Raw genomic sequence first — 20,863 nt, 5'->3', positions numbered from 1 at the left:
ATCCATTAAAAAAACCCTGTAAATTTGACTTATGAAAAAAATATATGCCTTACTATGCCACAGTATTTGTAAGAAAATAAACTTAATAATTTAGTAACTTGGCTTTAATAGTATGCATTTATTTTCTTAGAAGGTTTCAAAATCATAGAGAGTACATTAACTGGGAAAAGGATGAACAACTAATCATTTATCAGTTTAACCAAGTCATTAAACTTATTTTTTTTGAGCTAGATACCAACTTTAAAGAGAATATAAAAAGTAGGAATATAAACATCACCGACCTAACTCCAATATACAAAATCAAGACCACACAATAACTAAAAAGGCACCTCTTGTTTCTGATTCAAGTAAGTATTCCCAGTCTTTGCAAAATTCCTCACAAACAGAACCTATATCTAAACATACATTTTCCCTGCAATATAAAACTCTATCATTTCAACATGAAATTTGAATGTTTTATAACAAAGCCTTGGCATTAACTTTCTGTTGGTTCAAAACTTCTGAATCAACAAGCAGACATTTTTTATTTCTGCAGGCAGAAATACGGCAATACCACTGTTTCAGGATGTTCTATCAGTTAATTGCCATTTGCAAGGCAAAAATCTTTACAATAGCACTTTAATAAGGCAAAATCCAATTACAGTTTGCCAATCTTCTACAGAGATTTTCATTTTGATTTTTCTATTTGTTACATTTCCATATTATTCAGGTAAATCACTTACAAATATTGATTTTTTTATTTATCCATCTTATGCTAGAGTCATAACTAAGTAAATTGACTTCCAGATTAAGCACAGAACAACCATTAGTGTTCATGAATAATGTTCATAAAGAGGGAATTTATATATTCAGCTAAGAAACTCCCTTTTAAATAGCTACAAACTGTTTAGTCATTGTACAAACCCACAATATGATGGTCTTTGGAAATTTGCAAGGAAGTTACGGTTCCATGAGCTAGCAGTGAAAAAAAAGATAAGACTCTCATGATTTAATGTTTTTGTTCTTAATTTACAATCTGGTTTTTGGAATAAATCTTTATGGGTCAGGTAGCTATCTCAGAACATCTTCAGTAGTCATAAATCATGACAGCCACACTAACGGAAATCAAGATACACTAATTAGTATTAGCTGTCAGGTTGGCCAACAGCATTTATTTCTTCTTTAAAATCTTGTATATTGTCCATCCATCAGATACCTCAGCTTATACAATGTAAAAATCTAGTGTAATTACATCTCTGATATTAAAACTGTGTTACTTCAGTTTATAATCAAATGCCCACCCAAAACCATATCCTGAACTTTCATCACTGGCTGCATTAAAATACGCATTCAGAAGTAAAGCTCCTTAGTGAGCATAGAGACCACGCAGGGAATCTGCTTCTTCTCACTGAAGCGTGGATCATCAGACTGGGATTCAAAATTTGTGGCAACCACATAGTTGACCCGTGTGAGGATCTGCATGATCTCAAGTTGTTTTCCATGCTCGTTCAGCACGGAGCACAGAGACTGCACAAACCAGGAGCCTCTTCCAGGATTCCTCCAGGAGTAATAACCTTACAGGAAAGACAAATAAGAAAGTACATGGGGTTATGCATCCTCTTTTTTCTTATTATCTTGTGCTGAAGAATGGAATGGCAGAGAGATGGGTACTAATAATTTGTGTGAAAGCTTCTGGGCAGAGAGATGCACACAGAGAAAAAAAAATACACACAGAGAAAGCTTAATTCTTATCACTTGTGTCATACATCTTCCTTCACTAAAGTGAAGAATAATGTGTATTATCTTTCCAAACCTCAAAATACTACAATACCATTCTATACTTTTGCATTTGGGAAACTGCAAGAAGTAAGATTTCATGTTTTTCCTCTCTAAGAATAAGTAAGTTCCGTGCTGTAACTGTTTCTCTTCCTGCTTTCATCACATCTTCAACAGACTCGCTAAATTGGGACAGGGAGGGACAGGATTCCCAGAAAACAGCACTGCCTTTGCTACCTGTCATGTTTGTGTCTTCTCACCTGCTGAATTTGGGCTTTCTTCTGTTTCCGCTATAGCTCGTGTAAAAGGGGTAGATACACCACACTGGCCCAACATACACTGGGCCTTATGGTGTTTTGTCCATCATGATACAATGTATCATCAATGAGGGTCAGTCTCCAATCAAGTAAATATGGGTGGTAAGTTTTTAGGCTTCTATGCCCACCCTGACCCCCTTTTCTTTACCTGGCACTGTGGAATATGCAAACAGGAAATCTGCTTCTACTGGGATCTTGTATCTTGGATTGGCATCTGTTTCCAGAGTGTCATTTGCAGGTCCAGAGTCCGTTTGTATCCCTTCATCAAATTCAGAGCCTCTGCATGCCTGAAAGCAGTGAAGACAAAGAGAGCTTGCCCAATAAGGAGAAACAAGGTGTTATAAGTATTCATTAACATTTTTTAAAGGATACAGTTTTAAGCAGTACTTTGCACGTATTAGAAGCAGAAATGCATTTCTAGCAGAAATCTAATTGTTCAGTGATAAAGTCACTAGCTTACTAATTTTAAAATATACATCCCATACAGTAAAGGGAGGTAATGGTATTGCAGGCTGTAGATCTCAGTGGATTGTCAAAGTGCCAAACCATCATTAGCTTATTCTAACCATGGTTAATTTTACTATTCTAGAGTCATCCTCAGCATTCAGTTATTACACAATGTCTTGCGTAGCATGACTTTGGACATTTTCTTTACAGTGGACTACACATTGTCTTTGGTTCTTGATGCACTGCTGTAGCATATTTCACAGAAAAGAGCAGACAACCAACATTGCATGTTTTCCCCACTGCAGCAGCAGGATACTATATTTACCTTAGAGCTATTACCTGAATGAAGAATAACTTGGGTTTGCCTATAAGGCTTTTACACTTGTCTCCTCTGAATAGCGCAGTCAAACTCTTGATAGCCATGGGTCCGTCAGTACCATAGATGAGACCTTCTTCCCCATGGCTTAGAAGGATACAGGCAAAACAAGCAGCATCACTGTGGTTCTCCTCAGCAGCTGCAAATCAAATACTGCTTAGCCAAAAGGAAACAACATTTTAAACAAAAATTGTAGTTAGCAAACACATTTTTCTAAAGACTAAACATATACTGCCCCTTTCCTGGAAGGCATAAGGAGGAACGGATAAAGATGACACAACCCACCTTTTACTAACGTGATGAGTTCCTTAAATACATGAATGCATCCTTCACTTGATTCTGAGTCAAGCCCACTGGAGCCAACAGGCTGGACTCTTATCTAATGTGACAAGGCACTTCACTTAATATGACAAGAAAACTGTATTTCTGAATTGACACTGGAGGAAGAGGTGGGGAATTAAGCCTAATCCATTCAGAAACCAAATCCTTCGCTATGGATAATTGTGCGTAGGGGGGGTTAAGCAACCTGTTCTAATTTAACCTGTTCTGAGCAAGGGGCAGATTCAGTGACTTCCATGGGTATTTTCCACTCTATGATTCTAAATTTTTACCTTGCTTCAGTAATTTTTCCATATCATCACGGCTTCTGTCATTGTATGTGTGAACATCAAACCCCAAGTTTCTAAAACTCTTTGCTAGATCTCCAGCATCTTTATCAGTGCCATTGCGTGTACCCATTCCTGCCAGAAAACAAAGAATATGGTTGACTGCACATCACACAATTCAAAATAATTCATGTGTTCAAGGGTAAATTTTTAGGTTTATAATTAAGAAACACAAATAATGTCATGGTGACAGGATTTTAAAGTAATCCTCTAACAGCATTCTCAGCATTGAGAACAAATTGTGAGATTTGTTTTAATGCTAAATAATGCAAGGTTCAACGTAAATGCATACCCTAAAAATTGTTGGCCTGCCTCCAACACCTTGCAACATAGGATGTCTGTGGATGATTCTATCTCCTTTTGGTTATACAGTGTAACATACACAAGGAAACACTCCAAGGAAAATCTGTTGAAAAGTCCCTCTGATACCCACATAAAAGAAACTGATGTAAATTCTTTGGACTAAACACTTAAGTTAGCGTATTTGCCAAGTATATAGGAAAAGACCTATAAAGTTGCCTATAGCACAAGTATCTGTCTGCTTTGAAACTGTACCTGATCTGAAAAGTTAAATGCAGGAATGTGAAGAGAGTGCAGCTACAGCTATTAACTTTTGTAGCTCACAGCTGCAGCTCAGGGACAGAGAAGTTATAACATGGGCTGCAGATGCCAAAGTTCAAATTTTAACAACACATCCTTAAATTCTGGGACAAAGGTTTAGTTTGAAGTTGGTAGAACAAGGTGAAGTGCTCTCTGAAACATATACTGCAAAGAAGCTGCAAAGAGCTGCTCTAATACGAGAGTTAAAGAACAGGAATAAATTGTGGGAACAACTGTTTATCAAAAAAGATAAAACAAATTCATTAAAATTCTATGTCCTAAAAATAAAAATGCTTATTGGTTAATGAAAATATAAAAATTCTCAAGTCTGTAATGAGTATCATCAAGGCAAGAACATTACCTGTTTTGTCTTCAAAATTTTTGTTGTTTATAATAATACATTTGCCAACTTTCTTGTAATCCATATTATACTGGAATGTGGGTGTAACAATTCGGTACTGATTACTGAGAGAGGACTTTGGCTGTTCTTCTTTTCCATTCTTGTTTTTTCTAGGTGAACCAAACAAAAATTGTTGTTAGTGGCCCAGTCACATGCAGTGTGCCTATTTATCTTAATTCAAACTATTTGGGAAGCCCTACCCAATGTTCTTTTTCTTCTCTAATGTTTGTTTTCTTCCTTCATATTTCAGATTGAGCCACAATGATCTTGTGATTTCCATGAAGTGATGCTGGTATGCAATTGGATTCTGATGACGGTAAAATGACTCTAGAGGGAATTGCAGCCAACAGTGGTAAACACAGATCCTGACCCACAGATTAAACAAGTGGCCTAAACACGGAGTCAAGCTGGCAATAATCTTTCATCAACTGTGGTTCTGGACATATTTTACTTTTACTGTAAATAATTCATGGAAGGATAGACACATCTCCCTTAATAATTATTCCAAGCACAAGAAGATACACAGTTTACCCAAGGGTGTGATAGGAGTTGTTTATTAAATCACTATCATACTTAAATTCTCTGAAGAATAAGACCCAGCAGTAGGTAGTTTCTGCTGATATAGGTTACAGATGTGAACAGGTCATGTGTTAATTTCGAGTGCCAAACTGCAGTCTGAACCTATGCAAAAAACTAATCAAATTTTAGTGAAAACAATACCTGAACCTCACTTCAAACCAAAATGAGCTATAAATATTCTCAGTTAATCTGACTGTGTATCTCGGTTAATATGACCTTTCTGCTATGTGCAGGAGTCTTAGATTGGATTAGAAAAAGATGCAAAGGGATAGCACAGACATTACTCAGCACAGTTTTATGAAATGCAGGTCCTGCTTGACCAGCCTCATCTCCTCCTACGACAAGGTGACCCACTTGGTGGATGGTGGAAAGGCTGTGGATATTGTCTAGCCAGACTTCAGCAAAGCCTTTGACACCATTTCCCTCAGCATTCTCCTGGAGAAAGTGGCTGCTCATGGCTTGGACTGGCATATGCTTCTATGCTTTGCTAGGTAAAAAACTGGCTGGATGGCCAGGCCCAAAGAGCTGCAGTGGATGGAGTCAAATCCAGTTGGTGGCCCATAGTATTTATTGCTGCTGTCTGAGAGGAAAAAATAACCTACTTTTGCAGCACAAATAACTGTATAATACAGTTTGTTTTTAACAAAATTAGATTTTTCCTATAATCTCAATTAAGTACTGTCACTATTCTCACTCTGACATCTTTCCAAATAATTATTAAGCTATTTGCTTCAATAATAGCCTGTAGACATGAGATTGCTGCAAACTGATTAAATGTTGTTTAGGTAATCTCCTTTCTTACCTTCCTGATTTAACAATTGTTGTTTTTTAGCTTCAAGTGTCTTCTTTTTTATTACTAAAGGACAAGACTAATTGGAAACTGCAACAAACCTTCTCTAGATGGATTCATAATGTTTAAATGCTACTGCAATTCTATTTTCAAAAAGCTTCTTCTCTTTCAGTGTCGTCCTGTTCAAAGAGCCAGATTAAATAGCTGCAGCTGGCAGGATTTCTCTGTGCTTTTTTCACATGTGACTATCCTAATATCACCTCCTCTGTTAGACAAGATATTGAATCATATGTACTTGAGGCTTTTGGCCAATACTCTGAAAGTACATTTTTTTCTGGTAAATTGCAAGTATTGGTATTCTCCTTGCATATTGCTTCTTGAGGGCTCTGGGAGCAATAATTACATATGCTTTGCCTCAAGAAAATATTTCAATCATTTTAAAGAATTATCTGCAGCTCTATGATGTTAATATTACATTTGACTTTCAAAGAGATCTTGCATTCTTATTTTAGCCTAAAATTCCCCCTGGTCTTACATCACTAGACAGCTCTTTGGCAAAGACAGAAAAAGAAATTTCGAAATAACAAATAAGCACTCAGGTTGATGAAAAGGCTGATTTCCTCAGTCCACACTGGATTCAAGTTTCTACAGATTTATGTGGCTTCACTGGCTTCCTGAAAAAGCTGTATGACTAACACTGGGTGTTACACACAACAGGATGTTTACAAGCGAATTGTACACAAATTTCTGTTTATGTCCAACACACAAACAGTTGTGAACACTTGGGACAGATCCACATGAGCACAACAGTATGAAGTTTGCACTCTCCGTTCTCCTAAAGTGCTGTAAATGATCTAATTCTAGTCCAGAAGTCACGCAGCCATGTTACCCCCCCCTCCCCCCAAAAAAAGCCTCACTGAAAATAGCAGCTGGGGTTAACTAGCATAATAATGTAGCCAACACAACTTCTCTGAAATGATTTAACTTCGGAGTTCAATAGTTTGTATTCATTCATGCAGAAATACTTAGGAGTTTAAGGAAGGTAGCTATTACTGCTGGTATTCTGAAAAGTACACCAGAAGCTCTGTGCCGGTAAATGCCCCAGATAAGCCTTGTCAGCACACCTAACTCTATCATTTCCCCATTCCGTTACAGAGGACAGTGTGGTTTTGTTCTAACGACTCCTTTCAAGCTCAACAGGCTAAGACGATACTAAGTGACCAGGACACGCTTTGTAGGGTTATGCCTATCGCTTCTTTACTGGCAGAAAATAAAAAGTTCCAGAAATCTTTTGATGTCTGTCCAAACTGAACAAAGAGGGAAGCAGAGGCTGTGGAGTTTACATATCCTGGGCCTGCAGTCCAGAGAAGAACTGTTTTTGGAAGATTCTGTTTGTTGTGCCAACATAGTGCAATATGGGAATTGCCTGGCTGGACTTAACTGATGGCAAAAGGTCCAACTCTTCAGTTTCAACAAGCTAAATCAGACCTTGTAGTAATGACTAATAAGGTGATAAATATGTAATAATCAGTCCATAAGGGAAAAACCCTGTCAGTGACAGTCTGGCTTATGACTGAAAGCCTAAAGCTTTCCAACTATTTCTTTATTTTCTGGGCTTTGAACTGGACACATGTTAATATAAATGTTTACTGCTGTTGTTCTTACTAAGTGTTCTAATCACCATATTTTCCAAAAGGGTTTCCACAGGTTAGTTATGGGCTGTTACGTAACGTTTTAAACTATTTGCCCTCAGTTTTATTTCATTCTGCTTCTCTGACATCCAGTATCTTTAATTTCCCCCTTTTGAGATTTAAACTTGCCCAGACTAAATAGAAACTTCAATTTCATGACTGGTTACTCTTTCTTCGGCTTTTAATTAGAGCTGTGCAGTAACTCCTCACTTCATTAATACTCACTGATCTTTCCCTTAGAAATATTCTTCCTATCAGGGCTCTCACATATTTCATCCTCTCTCCCTTTGGTCAAGAGGTCAGCAAAACAGAAACTCCACTCTGGCACCCTCATATAGCTTGCGCATTTTCACCCCTACTGTGTCTCTAAATGCAGCCCTTAGGCTTGACAGCAGCATGACTGTGAACATGATTTCATCGAGTCCAGACTCTATCGGCGTCAACCATGGGAAAATCATTATTATCAACTTCTCACTTTTCAAATATGAAATTAAAGTTACCCATAGCATTTATCATTTTGTGATTGAACTTTTAAATAGTAAAGGCCAAATTTCTTCTTATCACCACCAGTGGCTAAAATTCTGTCAAAAATCAATGGAGATACACTATTGCACCAGTAGTGAACTTGATTGTCTACAAGACTGCTACTTATCACAACAAACTTCCTTTTCTGTTACACTTTAGGTACATTATTATTTCAGTATGTATGGATATCAAAATTTGAGGATAAAAATATCATTGTTTATATTTAGCTATAACTAAAGATTATTTTCAATAACAATATTACAGAAAGCAGTATCTCTTAGCAGTGGAGATTTCCTCTCATTTGGCTTCCTTTCTACTGAGATTTCCTGCACTTTCTTTGCTATTGTATATTATGACATACCAACATCCTAAGAACCCATGTGCAAGAGATGGATCTCCTTGTGTTTTACAGTCTCTCAACATCTCTCACCAGCTCCAGCCAAGCTCTGGGGCTTGAGTCTGCCAGCCCTCCAAAGTAACTCATGTTTCAGCAAGAACCAGCTGCTGGACTTCAAGTTCAGCATGATACGTTTCCATGGGGAGGGTCTTCATTTTCCATCACATTACACAACTAATGTCAGCTGTGCAGTTTGGTATTTACTACCGTTGTGTAACGGCCAATGACTGTAAAAAAACCTTCTGCTCTAGGAAAACTGATCTGCCACAACAACACGGACTCCCCTTGGAACCATACCTGCATAATGCAGGGAAAGTTCTCAAGAGAACAGTGGATGAAAGGAAAACATTAAGAAGAAAGTGCAATCTCTAGGGTAGAAACTGTTACACCAATCCATTGACTAAACCTCAGCATTAACAATTATTAAAAAGAGGATGATAGTAACTGACAGACAATAGCATTCTTCTGAAAATGAGTTGCTTGGCCTTAAAAGCAATTTGACATTTAGCATACAGAAGAAACAGCTCTCCCTGGAAAAAAACGATCACTGAAATAGACATATGGGCAGAGGATTAGATTAATAAAGACAAATCCATAATCACCACTTTCCAGTCAAAGGATGGGAGGAGTTTCCTATTTGTTTTTTTCCTGTTTGTTTGTTTTTCTCAGAGGAAATTAATGTCTTATCAAAATGAACTCTAAAGATGATATTACAGAGGGATGTCCAGGCTTTCAAAAGAGCTATAACCCCTTTCTCTCCCAGGAAAGTTAGGGACTTTTGTTGCTGTACTGAGAAACACAAGCAGATAAAAAAACCTCTACAATTATGATACTATTCAATTTAAGGAAGCTGACATTCAGAGGTGGGTGGAAAAAGCTAAGCTGATTACATTCATTTCTTTTGGAAGTACATAAACAAAAAAGAAGAGAACTGTCTCACTCTCAGTCTATGAAGTTCAGTAAATGTGGGCTTTACTTGATAAAGAATAAACCAGAACATTGTGACAGTTCTTTCTCTGGTACACTTCTTTAATACAATGTGCAATCATAGATCATTTTTGAATAACTGATAACAGATGTCTGTTAAAAAGAAAATTTGCCGTCAAAAACATGCTGTCTTTACCAAACACATATCTCAGGATCCCTTCTAGAGTCCCCATGCTTTTTGGCATTGGACAATCGTTTTATTCTAGTTTCCATCGCACTGTCAGCCTTTCTGTTGGCGCAGGCAAGAAGACTGTAGCTGTGGTACAGTGACAAAGTCCACAGTACAAATCTTCTCAGGTAACCCATCAACATCCACCAGAACTTTCATACACTTGTGGGATGTAAGGTATCTTAAAACTGTAGTGCTCTTCGTTCTATTGCATACAACGGAGATGTTTCCCTCCTGACTTTTACATTTGGGGACCTCTTTAAAGGCTTCAATTGAACGAACTCCCCATTGAGTTACAATACTGTGGAGTAAGTGTACATGACAATATATTAGTTTTACGACCTCTGAAGAAACTTGCCTAGCCTATAATGCTGATTTAATCTTATGCAGGTTGTGTGGTTCTATGATGTTCTTTCTGTCAAAAACTCCCCACTCCTTCAATTATTTAATGCACCATATAAATAATGTTTGTGACTACTACAAGTGCTAAGTTTGCCCTCATGGGGAAAAATCCTGGATTGCCTTTTTGTTTTTTTAATAGAATGTTAAAGGATAGACAGGAAACAATGAAAATGCAAAGAGGATTGTGTTTGAATTCATAAAGCATCACCAAGCTATGTGTAGTAACACTGACTGTGCTGGAGACCAATTCAGAGTTATTCTTCCAAAAGAAATCAATAGGAAACAGAGTTCATAAATCAAACACATCAAGTTTCAATATTTTGTTCTATGTTTCTACCTTAGTCTCAATAATTAGTGGTCTAGTCATATGTCTGATGCTTTCTGATGATCATGCACTAATATGTCTTCCACATAACCTTCTCTCCAAACTGCCAGCTTTAATACTTTTATCTAGACTAATTTCACCATATATAGTACACCTCTAATTATTGTACACCCTCCTTTTTTTTTCTCTTGAAACCTCTTGGCAATAACAAGCAAAAGACACTTGTTAAACCTGACTAGAGCTTTTTAGATCTTAAGTTCTTTAAGGCAGACTCTTTGTTCTTTGTCAGATCCATTTTGGCAAAGTGTCACACAGATTTAGAGCTGCATGCAAATAATGGATTATCCTGTTGCCTTTTCCCATTAATATTGCATCATGTTGGCAGTGCAGCAACATTTCTGGACAAAGAAGAGTGTGTCACTACTTGAATTGTCTTTTATAAAAATGAATAGACACATGCTGTGGACTGTGGAGTTGTCATATGCAGGGACAGGAGTTGGACTCGATCCTTGTGGGTCCCTTCCAACTCAGGACATTCTATGATTCCTTTATAGTTAAAAATAAAAAAAACAAATGAGGACTAAGCATTAACCATAAGGCTAGACCAAATACTATAACTGTATTACACGGCATTTGATGGTGTGACCCTGGGTCACACACTAAGAAGGCACAGAATCACACAGAATTGTTTGGGTTGGAAGTGACCTCTGGAGATCATCCAGTCCAACCCACCTGCTAAAACAGGTTCACCAGAGCAGATCGCACATGAATCTGTCCAGGTGGGTTTAGAATGTCTCCAGAGAAGTAGACTCCACAACCTCTCTAAAACACCAAGCAAGGCCTACGATAAACACTAACCAGAGCTGCTGCAGAAGACACTGATGTCTGGGAGATCCCAATTCTATTTCCAACCTGACTGTCACACGCTATGGACTCACAAACCTTTTCTCCTGAACACACCCCAATGGCAGGTGCAATTTCCGTCTCTCTCTTTTCAGACAGATAACACTTTACTAAGGACTCTTTTGAAAGAAAATAATTGTAAATCAATAAAAAAAATAATATCCCTTACAACATTTTTTTAAACAAAGGTTACTCAGGCTTCAAAACTATGTGCCAGGAGATAGGAGAGTTTCATAGTTGAAGCAAAAATCTCCTGAGGAAAAAGGGGCAATACTAACTATATAGGAGGAAGTTCAAGTAAATGTTGCTTACTATAAATTTCCCTACTGAAAGTTATTATCAAATGACTGATGACTTTGATAGACTAGCACCAACAAAACAACCAGGCCTTAGAAGGCTATTTTTAAGCATTCTCCAGATAAATGTCAAAAGAAAATTAAATAAAAATTACTGAATATTAAAGTCAGAATGTTTTCAATGTAATAGAAAGTCTTCATTTAGAAGACAGAGGAAAAAATGGTCCTACAAAAATGAACATAAATGTTCCCCAAAAAGCATTTAAACATATTATGGAATGGAGATGTCTTACACAGGAAACATGAAAACTAACAGCTGCAATTTAGAATAGCAAACAAAACCAACATGATACAATACAAAAAAAAACCCAAGAACAGTTAAACACAAAAACTAATAAAACTGTCCTAGACTTCTGTTCCCTTTAATGGTCTTGTTTTGTCTGTTAAACAAATTTTAAATTATGGCGAAACATGCCAAACATATTCAAAACTTACTTTTGTTCTTACTATGACATATATAGCAGCACCACTATAGGCTGTGCAAAAAATCTGCAAAATAAAATGTTTTAATTCTTTAAAAGAAATCATGGTGTTTCCTGTGGCAGACTATATCACCTCCAACGGTTCAACACAGGCCACTAAAATATTTGCTAAGACTATATGCTTGCTATGCTTTGCTCAGTTAACTTGATAAAAAGAATTAAACAAACCAAAATGCTCACTTGCGGGGAGATGTTTTTTACCCACCACTTAGTTGTGCTCTGGATGGAGAACTGAGTGTGAATCCTGCTTCTGCTGTTGAATAACTTTGGGAAAGTAACTCCATATATCTAGGTCTTAGATTTTCCATTACAAAATGGAGCCTAAACAAACTTATTTCATAAAACGACTGCAGATCGCATGGCTTCTTTCCAGGGGTAACATAAACCATAGAATTAATTTAAAATACGCTATTTTGCATATTTGTACAATGTTTAGGCCCAGAATGTGTGAGGTAGTTTACTGCCATGGCTCTTGGGAAAACACGTTTGAAACAAAGGCATTCCAACTGTCCGCTTTGAAGGTTTGCGGTGAAGCTCAGTCCAGAAACAAATTCCTATCTTTGGTGGCTGCACAATAGGTTCCCTGAAGAGATAAAGCTGCTAGTACCTGCACACAACTATGGAATATCAACTGCAAAAAATTACAGTGTTGCAGCCCACAGGTATTTCCCCAATGTATATTATAGCCCTAAAGGCCTCTGGGTCCTTGGTTTAACAGTCAAGATATCACAACTCATCACATTGCAGCTACTCACGTGAACCACAGCAATAGCTATCTGTATGTTCCTTTGAAACCACAACCTGAAGTGTATAAGCTTGAATCACAACAAGGCCTTGCGTACCACAGAACTTCACAACTGCAAGTCTCAGAGATGAACAAAATCAGCCAGTGAGCTGCACCATGCCAAGTGCAGGAACTGCCTCACCTGAGTGTGAGCACACTTCTCATTGGATCTCTTGCAGAGCCAGCCACAAACCCTTATTCAGTAGCTTCTGCAAATCTGCAGCTTCTGTTTAAACTGCAGAACATCTTTTAGATTTCTATCCAGCCATAAATCCTTTAAAGATCCATTTACAGATCCATTGGATCCATATATGAATTCTTTGCTTACAAATAGTGCCTCCTATCTTATGATCTTCCATCACCTATATATTTGTACAGTACATTAGGTATTTGTATAGTACAAGCAAATTATCTTTTAACTATTTAGTTAGAGAAACTAAATACATTTAAAATCCCTCATTGTAAGACAATGTACACATTCTGAGCTACTCTTGTAGCTTTTCTGTCCCATTTTCGTTTCAGACACTTCTCCAATTAGGGTGCAGAATCTTCCCTAAGAACTTGGAAAACACAGAAACCCAGTGCCGGACAGCTGGAAACTCACTATGTAATGAAAGAAGTTGAGCTGTTTGGAACAGCAAATCTCAGATTACAACTTCTGGCATAGTTTGAGTATTATATCTATCTTTGCAGTTCTGATAGTTACATATAAATATGTCTTAATCTCCTTTAAACTATGTGTTAGTAATACCCTTAATATAATTCAAATCAAAACTATGGATGCAATTCTATTTATTACAGAAAACCGAAGCATATGAAGCACGCTGGGGCTAAGTCAGCTACACTTTGTAAAAAAAAGTTTCAACACAGACTATTATGTCTAATATTGTCCATATTTTGCAATAGTTTAAAAAAGAGAAGAGGAAAAAAAAAAAAGAAAGTAGCTGCACTTAATATTTTAAATATAATTTTTGTGGTGTAATGCCTGCAGCAGAGAGGACCAAAACAGGGTAAGTTCTAAACTCTTAACCATCAATTTGTAATTAACCTTCAGCTTCCTAATGAACTGCATGGTAATTGCTGTGCAGGCCTCATAATACTCTATGCAACATCATATTCGAATAACATTCAAAAGGTAGAATGTTACAAATAAAGCATATTGCTTGTTGAAAGGCTTTCTGCTCATTTCTAGAAAACGTGCACATACGTACCCTCCATGGGTGTTCTGGAAACTGAAATCTTGCATGATTGTATCCTGGGTAGTATAATGTACATAGCCAATTGCCAAATATACGAAAAAAAATGATAAAGCCTCTCTTATCTAACATAGGTACTAAGAACAATTAACAGGTATATATTATTATATGGACTGCTTGGAAAATGACTCAAAATAAAGCAACCTCCCCCAACTACTGTTTCTCAGAGAATACTATGGCAAGGATTAGCAGTTGCAAGATGCCTGTAGAGTTATAATTAGCTTGATACGAGCACTGACACTAAACTCTTTTAGGGTATTCATTCATGAGATTTCCAAACAGGTGGCAGAGAAGGAAGGAGATAACACTGCACAGTACCTTGGCTCATCATCAAATGGTACTCCACACTGCATCTGAAAACAGCTTCAGCTTGTCCTCAAGAGCAAGTCTAATCTTCTTTGCTACTGCTAGGAGCCCACCATGCTCAGGGCTACATGGGAGAGGGAAACAGGCTGCTTTCTGTGTTCAGGCCCAAAGATCCGCATGTGTCAGCAGTGGGTCACGCTGGACCTTTCCATGGGGCTATTCAAACCCTCGTTGCTCTCACCCTGCAAGCTGAGGTCATGCAGGCCTGACCCACCTTTGCTGACAAGTGGAAAATAGGCTCCCACGGCTCTGATTCTATCATTGTTCCTATGTAACAGCATAGGAAAACACAGCAGATCTTGAGATGGAGGTGGGATGGCAGAATTGACTTTGCAATTTATCTTTCATCCTTCTCTGGAAACCCAATCCACCACTACTACAATATTATACAATGACCAGTTCTAACAAAACAATGCAAATTAGCATGCAAAGTTTACATAACCTCTCTGTATTTTAATTCATAAACTATTTCCTGTATATTAACCCTTGAACAGTTTTAGTTTATCATAAATTTGGCTTAATTTGTTTTTTATTCCATTGAAAGCTTAAAAATGACAGCACATACAGCTCTCCTCCAAATTTTGTATGGTGACAGCCCAGAGTTTCTTGTACTGAAGGAAATAATTTAATATACTAAAAAGGAATTAGGATACTTGACTCACTGTTGTGATTGCTACAGATACAGTTCATGGATAAGCCAGTGTTTGCTGTGCTTCACATGACAAAATCTCTAAGGAGACTGGAAACAAATATTGACTGCTGATTAATGAATACTTACACTTTACACTATTTCAAGATACTTGGGCATTTCCTGAATGGTATATCTAGTAAGCAGCCAAGGGGAAGCACATGCACTGACCAAAATCTTCACTAATTGTTAAAACCTCCTGCAGTGTTTTCCAGAAGTTAAGTTCCAGATCTAACAAAAATTGCAATAATAAAAGCAAAACCAACTAAGAAAACCAAAAAACCCCAACCTCTGGCTTAAAAGAGAGTAATGAAAATTAAACACCCCTGTTGCTCTATGATAAAATCTCTTTATTGTCTTCATATGAATTAACTTTGACAGACTATAGGTGCCAGAACCTATTGCTTCTGAAATTCTATGTTCAGCGCTTTGAGGGAAAGCACACTGATATTTAGCTTGTGTGAAGCAGAACCCACATACTCCAAACAACATTAAAATTATATTCTGCTAGACTTTGGAGTTAGGATAGTAAAAGGAAAGATCACCACCCATTTACAGGACAGACTAAAGTGCACAGTGATTTGCTTAGAGACACTGAGGAAATGCGAGGCTGAACCAAAAGCTCAGTTCAGACCTCTGAGTTGCAGCCCAGAGCTCACCTTCAGATAAGGATTCATCAGCTGTTATTCTGTCACAGATATGGATTTTGAATTTTAAAACTGTAAAAGTTATGATAAAAAGATGAGCTATCGTTCAAGGCATCATCTGGAGTTGAACACAATTTCAAGGCAGGAACAGCTGATGTTCATGCAGTGGTAAAATCTGGGCTTCCCCACTTTGATGCCCTATAACCCAAACAAACACTGTATACATGAAAAGAAAACCTATACATCCGTGAATCTTTTTGATCTAAATACTAGTTTACAAACCTGGTAGATATCATAACTATATAACTATTGCAGCTATTGAACTATACTAAATACACACTGATGCTTTCAGCAAAATTTCACATTAATTATAATGAAAAGTCTCAAACTTTATAGCGATCTGACTTGGCAGAAATAAATACATTACAGATATCTTGGGCTTGCAGTGTTGAACAGCTGAAGAACTCAGTGATTATATGTCAGTGTACCCTACAAGCCTCTCAAATTCCTTACTGGGATTTTGTTGCAATATATTTCATGTTTCTGCATTAAGGGCACTACAGAATCAGAGAGTTTCAATTGTAAGTATTTGCAAGAATTCTTAAATACATATTGAAATTATGTTTTCTGTTTGCAGATGAGAAGGGACTGTAAAACAAGACAGTTGGGCTGGAGTAGATAAAAGTAACCAGAGGACAAAATGCTCCATACAATTAAATTAGAATAAAACTGGTACCTAGATACTATTAACACCACCACTCTTCTGCACTATGCTTCTTCACTGAAGCCCACAAACAGACATGATTATTGACAGTGCAAGTGCAAGTCTACTGAGAATGGGGATTTTCAGACGCATTTAAAAAACCCCAAAACAACAAAAATATCAAACCACAACAAAACAAACAAACAAACAAACAAAATAAAACACAAAACACAAAACAAACCCAAACCCAGGGCAACACAAAAAATCCCACCAAACTGCTTTTATTAGGAGTAAGAGAAGTCTTAGCTTTACTTAACACAGTGGAACCACAATTTTATTCCATTTCGTGTTACATTATGTTTCCTGTATGCTAAAATAGCTTTGCTGCTATCAATCTCCCTAACAGAGGTCCCCAATAAAAAGACAAAAGATACCAAATGAAGACATTAAATCATCCTGTGGGGAAGTGAGATTATTTTTAAAGCCTCAAAAGTGTAACACAGAACAGAAAAGAAAGATTTCTATGGGAAAAATTCTACTAGTTTCTATCACATAAAAAATTAAAATACACATTTGAGATCCTCAGCTCAATCTTTGCTTAACCATGGTTTAAATTTCACTGCGTGCAGGCTTGCCGGAGTGTATCCAGCTATTTCTGCTTTCTGAAACACAACTTTTTGCTCAATTCCAGCGCGCCCTAATTTTTGGCCACATTTTTGCAGTACACAAAATTGATACCCTCCTGCCATCTAGTGGCTAAAACCCCCCAAACAAGCCACCAGTGGCAGGTGTTAATTCAAAACAGTTCTTGCAACACTTTTCCCCACCAAACAGCCCTTCCTCACCAACATTAACTCAGTGCTAGCGCTTTTTCAAGGAAAATGAAATATGTAGAAGATAATTTTGCTAAATTGTGGTGCAGTCAGAAGAACCTGCCCACTCCGTGGCTTGTTCTGAGCCTCGTGGCCACTATGGTAAAGTAGGCTCATGGACTTCTCAGAAAGAAATACGTTGTAGTGAATCAGATTATCACTAATTTCTACTTATTGCTCTTGCTACATAAATCTCTAGGCACAGCCAGAGAATGGTGAATTGGAGCTGTGAAGCTACTGGAAACAGCTGGTCTTTCTGCACGGCTTTAAATTCAGTTTCGCACTGCTCTGTTCCCTTAAATTAACATTAATGTGCTTATTTAACAATACAAAGTACTTGTTTTCCTATTGAGCTTATATATTTTAAGTAACAATAAATACAATATAGAACTTCATTGAAACTACTGCACAGCTGGTAAAAACTGCGTTGCTAAAACAAAACAAGTGACTATAAAATTGTGGTCAGTCTAAAGCTTTCTAAACAACTTATTTTACAGATATTAATTCGATGTTGTCAAAACGAAGCCTTGGCAATCCAGACATAGAGCTGGTTCCAACTAATAGTACATCTGGCCTATTTTCTGGTACTGACTAGTAATGCGTTTTAAGAAAACAAACAAAAGAAATCAGATACAGAATATATTGTCACAGAATATGTTTTCACCTAATTTAGGAACATCTTGCACCAAATATTTTTATGTCACTATTCCCACTGGACTTTTCTTCCACAAATATATATCATCTTTTCTGAACTTATTTAAAATTTTGACATGTGCATCTCAAACTGATGCATAGATAAACTATTTGAAAAATTTCTTATAGAAAAAAAGTGATAGAATTATTACCTTTCCTTCAGAAATTATTAACTCTGAGTTGGATAATTTAATATAATATTAGCACATCACCTCTTACAAAGAAGACCAGTTCAGATATTATAACACAGTTTACAAAGTTTAAAGTAAACCTTTGCAAAATGTTCGGCAAGATTTAGAAACATATTTCACATTGTCTATTTGGCATGACATGATTCTGTTAAAATTAGTAATACACATACACATCATAAAACATACTTGAGGAACGATAAAATGAGACAAAGTGATTTGCTTAACAGCACATCAGAATTCTTCTAAAACTAAAGCACCTTCACTTCTCTCACAGATTTGTTACCTCCATTAGACTCAAAAGAAGCAGTAAAAAAGAAAATTATATTCTCCATGTACTTTCTCTGAATTCTACTGCTCAATTGAATAGGAAAAAACCCCTAAAAATCTCTCTATAACTACAATAGTCTTTGTAATAAACACCTTTAACAAAATATTTCTAAATCCATGAAGTTCACAATGTGAAGTAGCCATTTGCTGACATTCAATAGCACTTGTAAATTTTGCATGTTCGTTTTTCATATTCTGCTTTTCCAATCATACCTAGTGTTTTCAGGAGTATAGACAAGCAGTACATAGTTCTCACTTCCTACACATTTAATGAAAGTAAGTTTATGCTTCAGTGAGACTACAATGTTTTAAAATTAAATGCTTTTAATTTAATCTGTAACGGGTTATGTCTCTAGATTCAGTAAGGCTGCTTTGTGCTGCAACCTAGATGGCACATCCAGGCTTTAAATCAACTTAAATAGTCAGCAGGGGATTCCAATGATGCAGGAGATCAGCTGAGTTGAATGCAGTAAAATAGATAATTAATGGCATATTTAATTCCCAGCTCCACCAAAGGGCAATGTTTAAGATGAAGGACTATAATTGGTGCTAAATGAACTTAGTGGTCTCTTAACTACCAAATAAAGCTTATAGGAGATACTATAGGTCTCCCTATAGGGAGATACCATATAGAGATGCTTTAAGGTACACACCACATACATTAACCCTATACAACATAAACCAACTCCCTATCCAGCTCATCTACGACCTTGTGGACATGGCACACTGAACACCAAAATCCCATTAGAAGGGTGGTATGACAGCTGATACAACAACAACAGGAACAAAAGTGGTAACTTACTTTCCAAAAATTGAGAATCTGCTACTTCTATCTGGCCTTGCATCAACTACATCACCACGATCTTCATCACCTCCCTCTTGAGTAGTGCGATCAACCTGCTCATCTCCCGACATCTACAAATAAAAGCACAATAATGTAAGCATCCCTCCCTCAATGAATACTATCATTTTAGAAATGCTTCTATAAAACAAACAGTTAAACCAGGTACACGTGAGGTGGTTAGTCAGTTATGTCATATAATACTTCATCAAGTAAGAGCGGGTGTAGATTATTGGTACTTAGATGCTTAGCCATCTGGTTTACCTTGTGGCAGTTACCAAATGTGACTTGTCTAATATCACCCTCAATAATGAAGACAAGAACAAAAGTAAAAATAATGTTATGGTGAAGAATCTTATGATTAACTCCCAGAAAATTTTCGTGGTCTAGAAAGAAGGATGTTGGGAAGAATGCAAGGACAACTAATATAAAAATATTTGTAATCGCAATTCAGTGCTAAGACACCCAGAGATCTGCTGTGTATTCATGTGTACATACACAGTCAAATGTGCCTAAGAGAAAAAAACTATATTACCTTCAATGGATGGGATCTTAGGTTTTCATTCCTCTGTTTTGTCTATATCAACACTTAAAATTAATTTTATATTCTTCTCATGATTAACTAATACATGTACAATTGTTAGGGGAAAAAAAAAAAAAAACCCAAACAAACACAACAACTGTGAAGCATTTCTTGGAAATTAAAAGGTATTTTCATTACATAAAGCAACCTCTTACAGAAATTGCTACACTTCAGCCAATACTTTTTTTGTTACTCCAGTGTAAGCTTGGAGTATCCTCACCCATCTCAAAAGCAAATCAGGGCACTGCTAGACACACACAGCTGAGCTAATCTAATGACGTTTTCTTGATGAAAAAATGGTCTTTCTCTGAGGTGCCCAATCAGGAAGTTTATTTAGATCATTAAGCTGGCAGAAAACTACAAAAAATGAGTAATTTTTCTGATATCACAACGATTTGCACCAGCTCAGCACAGGGCGAGAAGACCAACAGAGAAGGCAGCACAGCACTGAGCCACTTGTCCAGCTCCAGCTTTTCATGAGGGAAAGCATCAGCAACTCCTACCCCTTCCCCATATTTTGGCAGATTAAAATCACTCTTGTCATACATTTACTCAGAAGAGCGCACCTTTACACCTGGTCTGAAAACCACCCTGGTGACCTTGCTCAGAGGCTGCCAGCGCCACCCCCGCCGCGTTCCGGGTCACTGGCCGGGAACAGCAGTTCCCGAAAGCTGGGGTGTAGACGTGGCTTTGACAAAAAAATACACTTTAAAATCATCTTCTAAGAACCTCTAAGAGCGCACAGG

General features: G+C 37.1%; 1 protein-coding gene across 1 annotated transcript; it reads right to left on the bottom strand.

The window, feature by feature from the left end:
* Nucleotides 1-1,158: 1,158 nt before the first annotated feature.
* On the bottom strand, nt 1,159-19,711 carry CASP7 (caspase 7). The gene is made up of 6 exons (XM_080347420.1): nt 19,496-19,711; nt 4,522-4,670; nt 3,507-3,635; nt 2,859-3,034; nt 2,221-2,359; nt 1,159-1,553 (listed from the first exon to the last, which is right to left on the bottom strand). The coding sequence occupies exons 1-6, from the start codon at nt 19,606-19,608 to the stop codon at nt 1,330-1,332; spliced, it is 930 nt and encodes a 309-aa protein (XP_080203546.1). The 5' UTR covers nt 19,609-19,711; the 3' UTR covers nt 1,159-1,329.
* Between the last annotated feature and the right edge of the window lie 1,152 nt (nt 19,712-20,863).

This window comes from Nesoenas mayeri, assembly GCF_963082525.1.
Source record: "Nesoenas mayeri genome assembly, chromosome: 7".
Taxonomy (NCBI): domain Eukaryota; kingdom Metazoa; phylum Chordata; class Aves; order Columbiformes; family Columbidae; genus Nesoenas; species Nesoenas mayeri.
Note: the sequence above shows the minus strand (reverse complement) of the source record. Positions and strands in the feature narration are given on the sequence as shown.

Excerpts from the sequence above, each read along its gene's own strand:
- CASP7 (XM_080347420.1), bottom strand. The coding sequence starts at position 19,608 with ATGTCGGGAGATGAGCAGGTTGATCGCACTACTCAAGAGGGAGGTGAT. Across the intron at positions 4,671-19,495 it reads AGATTCTCAATTTTTGGAAA|AAAAAACAAGAATGGAAAAG; the intron begins GTAAGTTACCAC and ends TGGTTCACCTAG. Across the intron at positions 3,636-4,521 it reads AAATTTTGAAGACAAAACAG|GAATGGGTACACGCAATGGC; the intron begins GTAATGTTCTTG and ends GTTTTCTGGCAG.